This window comes from Bactrocera tryoni, chromosome 3 (genome assembly GCF_016617805.1).
Source record: "Bactrocera tryoni isolate S06 chromosome 3, CSIRO_BtryS06_freeze2, whole genome shotgun sequence".
Lineage (NCBI taxonomy): Eukaryota > Metazoa > Arthropoda > Insecta > Diptera > Tephritidae > Bactrocera > Bactrocera tryoni.
In genome coordinates, this window is record NC_052501.1 from 55,445,990 (window position 1) to 55,452,388 (window position 6,399).

Sequence of the window (6,399 nt, forward strand, 5' to 3'; positions counted from 1 at the left end):
ATCTTTATTTATGGCTTAGTTATGACACTTTATAGGTTTTCGGTTTTCGCCATTTTGTGGACGTGGCAGTGGGCCGATTTTGCCTATCTTCGAACTTAACCTACTTATGGAGCCAAGAAATACGTGTATCAAGTTTCATCATGATATCTCAATTTTTACTCAAGTTACAGCTTGCACGGACGGACAGACAGACATCCGGGTTTAACTCTACTCGTCACCCTGATCACTTTGGTATATATAACAGATGGACGGACAGACGGACGGACGGACAGACAGACATCCGGATTTCAACTCTACTCGTCACCCTGATCACTTTGGTATATATAAACCTATATCTGACTCTTTTAGTTTTAGGACTTAAAAACAACCGTTATGTGAACAAAACTATTATACTCTCCTTAGCAGATTTGTTGCGAGAGTATAAAAATCGATTTTTAGAAGTGTTTACATGAGAATATCCCTTTAATTTGTTGTATTGGTACCATTGGCCGGTACCTATTCTGATTTATTTGTGAAAGCTGTTTGTTCACTTTTTTAGTTTCTTTTGGACATAAACGCCAGGTGGCTTGACATGATATTTATTTTGCTTATCATCAAAGAAATTGAATTCAAAGGAATTTTTTTTTGTTCAAGGCAGTGCTTTGTGGGAGTGTCTATTCTGAGATTTGTTTTTTGGAAATTGAAGTTAATTCGCTGATTAAGATAATATAAATATTTCATATAATTTCAATTCATGTAAAATAAAAGATACCAAAAGAATAAATGTTTATGTAGTACTTTTTTAATTTTTTTTTAGAGAAACCTGCTTGCCTTGTTTTGAGCTTAAGGTTGTAATTTCATTGGCAATTAGCTTGTTTCTCAAAGAGTTTAAGTATTTGATGCAATTTTATTGGAAAGGGTCAATACATCGAATATTGTTTGATTTTTCAGTTATATAATAAATACATTATTTTCTAAGGGGTCAATATTTTATATTCCATGCATCTCTACATATTAGGATTTGGTAAACTGAGGGTATTCAAAAAACTCTTATTGTTATCTTCAAGATCTGAAAGTAGTGGTATCTACAATAATTGTGAACTGGGTGCACTTGGGCTGTCTACGTAATTTTGCTTCCCGACCACAGGGAAAAATGTCAGATAAATTCAGTAGACGTTAAAGTTGTGTCTAACCATCGAAAGCAGGTCCTTCATTATGAACACTTAACACTTAATAAAGTTTAAAAAAATAATAATCCATAATTATGTGTCGGTTCAGTTATTATTTTCATCGTTTCTTTAAGTAGTCGATGCTTTCTTCGAAAACATTTTTTCATACATATAATTAATATACAAACATATTTTTAAGCTTTATGTGAAAGTAGCGATTTTATAATATTAGGCTTAAAGCCCCATTCACGGTGATACAGTTATAGATATGCTTACAACAACAATCTCCCTTGGAAGATCAAATACTATATCTCAGCAGTTAGACAAAAGCATACATATAAGCAAACAAGACATAAGCATAAGCAACATATTGGAGACAGAAAACAGTCAAAATAGTTGTGTTTACCCAAACCCCATTTGATGATTTGATATGATGCATACTTTTATGAGCGCAGAGTTAAATTAGCCAATTTATCTTTTGTGAATTTTGTGATAACATTGTATGCATAAATTATTAAGCAATGAAAATAAGAGTCATACCAATTCTTCTATAAACTTCGGTATCTTTGATCCGAATGTGTTTTTCACATACTTTATTCGGTTCGTAATCGAAACGCAATTTTCGATTTTACTTACAACATAAGTTGAATATATTTTAATAATCAAAATTAAACCTGCAATGTCTCATAGTTCTTTATTTAAATTCATTTTAATATATAAATTCATACATGGTGGTCTAAAGATCGTACCCCGAAATAAAGTAATAAACTATTTCTATACAAAATGCGTAGGTATATGACTGTATGCACATGCATACAAATTAAAGCACGTAAATTTTACATATGAGACTTCTTTACAACTTAAGTATTGCCAAACGTGTATACCCCCACTTTTGAAAAAGGGAAAAGTAGATAAAAAGGCTCCACCATGACATTCAAATCCATTTAAGGCCTAATCGAAAACATGTTAAACTTTTGGAAAATTTGCAATTCTATTATTTTGTATGATCCGAGTTAATGTTGAAAAATCATACTAGGAGACCAGTAAAGTTTTTCATGGCAATGCTTGTTCATGCTTGTTATGGGTTTGTATATACCATATGTATGTGAGATGTAAGAGTAGTAGTAAACGTCCGCAGTTAGCAGCCAATGTACCTAGTGTCAGTATTTTCTATGTTTGTGTATGTGTGCGTAACGGAGCTTTAAGTTGTCATACTAATACTCCGGAAATACATACGCATATCAGTTTGCAGGTGTAGAGTCACACCAAGTAGCTGCTATAAATATGACAATAATCCAAATAAACTAGAAGCACACCTCAACGCACTTACTACCATACCTTTACAGGAGTATTGAAGATCTCACATTAATACTTTGAAACAAGGATTTAATATTTATATGCTTGTAAGTCGTTGCATGCAGACTATCAACCCATACTGGGTTAAATACATATAAAAATACATATGACCGATAGGGCTCATTATACCTTCATACACCAACATTTGTTTTATTTGGCTACATATGTGTAAATATGTACGAGCTATGCATGCCAGAATGCTGTTGCAATGTATTTAAACGACATTAAGCTGCCGGCGAACACATAAATCCGTTGAATAAAGTTTTCGGCGGTGGCAGCATTTGAAACAGCTTGAAAAGGTGTTCCCCACAGACGGAAAGAATAAGGTGCAACAAGGATTTGTTGGAGCACATTCCCACCATCTCCCACACAACCAAATAATTTTTAAAACGCTTGCATATGTATGTGTTTCGAGTTGCTTAAAGTACGTACATAAATGAATTTGTGTAGCATATACACAGGCGCTTGCAAACTTTAATTGACTACATTAATAAATTTATCAGTTATGAAAATTACAAAAGCGTCGAGCTTAAGTTGTTTGTCGGCGATTGTACACTAAACTCACCTTGTTGGCCAACCACACTTTCTTTTAAAACCAAACATGCACCACATTCCCAAGAATCGTTATAAACTTTTATTTTTATTAAATTCACTTAGAGAATAGAATAAAAAATGTGTTTTTAAAATGTTTTAAAGTTTAAGTTAGAGTTAAAATATATGTATGTTATATATATACATGTACAAAATGAGCAAACGCGGCTACAAAATTGCCAAACAGTAGTTCTTTTGAAAACGTTAAATAGATATATATATACACAGATGGGTAATTAGCGGAAAGAACCGGGATGCTGCGAAAGCGGTGCTGTTACTTGATCGACGTCGTATCGACAAAAGGAGCGCGAGATCCTTTCTCTTTTCCTTTTGTTCTATGTACTTAGAATGTGGAATGTCATCGCGTTTGGGTGCATGTGCGTGTATGTGTGTTAATGTGTGGTTTTCTCTCGCGTGATGAGGGCATGGTTGATTCGGTGTGGTGAATTGATGCAGATGTGATGCGACGTCGCTACTCATTTAGCCATCCCGGCCCCCCTAGGCGAGTATTTAGCCTAGAAGCCGCTGTAGCGTAGCTACAACGCTGCTGAGACCTGTTGACCGGCGGGACTGCGGCCTAAGATGATGGCGTCGTATTGATATTGCCCGGTTTTGGCGCCAGGGACGGGATTCTGCTGGATAGGGTCCGCGCCGGCGGTATGTCGTCACAGGAGTCCTTTGAGAACGCCTCACGTTACTATTGGTGCGAGGAGCCGGTGGGCGCCCGGAGTCACGTCTGGTAGTACGGTGCAGCAGCGTATGATGAGCCCGCACACAGATTTGGCAACGATTATGTGATGGGCACTCCTGAGTTGCGTGGGAAGTTGCCAGACATTTCAGGCAACACCCGTGCGCCTGTGCCACCTGCTGGCGTTGCATCGTCGGCATGCCTTTGAAGATACCGCAGTGCGATAGCCGATGCAGGCGGCGGCAGAGTGAACAACGAATTTGTTGCAGACCCGCTGGTAATGCTGGCGTGCTTTGACGCGGAGCCGTTGTCGCGGTGGAGCCTGTCTTTATTCGAGGCGCTGCCGGTGCAGTGTTGGTCCGGGGTGCTGCTATTGGGGCAGCTTCAGAGCGAGGGGCGGAAACTGCCGAACGCATGGTTGGCGTTGACGATGATGCCATATCGACGTCCATATTACTCTGTGAGAGAAATGATGATATTAGTAATATATTGTGAAATTTACAATAATATGGACTTTTGTGCCACGATATGTGGCATGAATAGGATGTCATTTTGATATCAGACATTTATGTTAGGTCTTTTGTGTCACTTAGGTTATTCGAGGTTTCGATTTGGTAAGCGGTTTATATGTTTTATCGATTTATTGATTTATTAACATTGCTGTTTCGGTTTTACGTTTCTTTATCTTCGGCGGTTGGTAGGAAGCATAATTTGACGAGCGGTCTGGTTAGCGTTCCGGTTTGGGCGCGGAGATCGACTACTCGAACATGACCGTCGGAACCGTAATGAAGTTGTTTTATGCGGCCGAGTCGCCATTCCGTAGGAGGGAGACAATCATCTTGTATATGGACGCAGTCTCCAAGCTTTGGTGCCTTTTCTTGAGTTTTCCACCGGTATCTCTTGTGAAGGTCCTTTATGTAGTCTTCCTTCCATCGGCGGCTGAAATCATGATGGAGAATTTTAATTCGTTTCCATCTGTTTAATAAGGATAGCGACTCCACGCCTGGCTCAGGTATGGCCAGAATGGGTGCTCCTTTGAGAAAATGCCCTGGTGTAAGAGCTGTTGGATCTGAGGGATCTTGCGAGAGTGTTGTCAATGGCCATGAATTGAATGGCTTCAATACGAATTAACTCAGTTAACCCCTGCGTGACCATATGGTCACGCAAGATGTAGTAGTTGAATTTAAAAAAAAAATCAGAGCTCACCCAAATAATTTCCTTTGAACTAGCTTTTTTCATGTAAATACACATGCGCGAAGCGAACTGCGTTTAAAATTTTTCATAAAGTGTCTTTGTTTCGAAGTGAGCAGGTGTGAAAAAGTTGAAAGAAAAAAATATGGCAAAAAATGCGAAATTTGATAGAAACAAAAGGTAAGTACCGTAATATTTTTTGAAGTGTGTTGTTTTTAAAAGAAGTTAAGTTTCAATTTGAATAATAATAAAGTGAAAATATATGACAACTATATTTTGTAAAAAAATAAAATTTTCTTGTTGACCATTAACGGTATTTTTTCCTGGTGTGACCATATGGTCACGCTGGGCTAGATTAAAAGCTCATATTATGTAACGTAATTTTCGTTCAAATGAATTGAAAACTTTATGATTCGTGGTGAATTCTTTCCAAATTTTCAGACGTTTAAACACACAAGAGGTTATTTACTATGTAAATGACTTTTGTGATAGCGATGAAGAAGATTCGCCCGCTGCTCTATATATCTTACCTCCGGACAACGAAAATGGTGCAATCAGTGGAGAAGATGATGGTGATGAAGACGACGTAGGTAAGCCAGAGGATATATGTGTTGGTCAATTGAAGGCACCTTGTGAGTTAGTGATGAGCAGTGGTAAAAGGGTTTTAACGATTGATAATGATGATGAGGAGGATGACTTGGAAGTTGCTGATTCTGTGTTGATCGACATATTAGAAAACTCTACTCAGAACTTGCAAACTAATTTGTTAGAGGAATAGGGCGAAATTTCAATAGAACCGTCCTCATCACAACCTGAAACGTATGTCAGCGGCTTACGAAAAGTGAAACCTACACCGTCTTCAGTGCCACCGTCACTGTTACGTAAGGAATCACATTTTACGTGGGTAGAAGATTACTCGAACGGATTGATCCTCATTTTCCCTTCACGAAATTTTGAAAACTGTAAGGTGAAGCCTCATGAGCAACTTGAAAAGTTTTTTGACGATGAACTCATAGAGCACATTATAAACGAATCGCGAAGATATGCAATTTTTCTTGGTAAACCAAATCCTCAAATTACCAATGGCATACGCAATGAGATGGTGTACTTACATAGCTATGCGTGGAAATCGATTCGAGGAAATTTTGAGATTCTTACACTTTGAGGATAGTTGTAAAAAAATAACTGACGGAGATAAGATGTGGAAACTGCGGTCCTTAATCGACCACTTAAAATAAAATATGCTAAAGCATTTCCATCCGGAACAAGATCTTTCATTTGACGAGAGCATGATATCATATTTTGGGCGTCACGGATGCAAGCAGTTCATCAAAGGAAAGCCATTACGGTTCGGTTATCAAAGGAAATAATCCTCGTGTACAATAGTACCTACGAGCAAACATTTGGAAAATGCGCAGCTCCACT

At 37.9% G+C, this 6,399-nt stretch overlaps 1 protein-coding gene across 1 annotated transcript; it reads right to left on the reverse strand.

Annotated features, from left to right (window-relative positions):
• Positions 1-3,536: 3,536 nt before the first annotated feature.
• LOC120770259 lies at positions 3,537-4,277 on the reverse strand. The gene has a single exon (XM_040097569.1). It carries the CDS (start codon positions 4,233-4,235, stop codon positions 3,606-3,608), a length of 630 nt encoding a protein of 209 aa, XP_039953503.1. The 5' UTR covers positions 4,236-4,277; the 3' UTR covers positions 3,537-3,605.
• Between the last annotated feature and the right edge of the window lie 2,122 nt (positions 4,278-6,399).

What these genes read in the sequence shown, in the direction of transcription:
- LOC120770259 (XM_040097569.1), bottom strand. Translation starts at nt 4,235, where the DNA reads ATGGACGTCGATATGGCATCATCGTCAACGCCAACCATGCGTTCGGCA.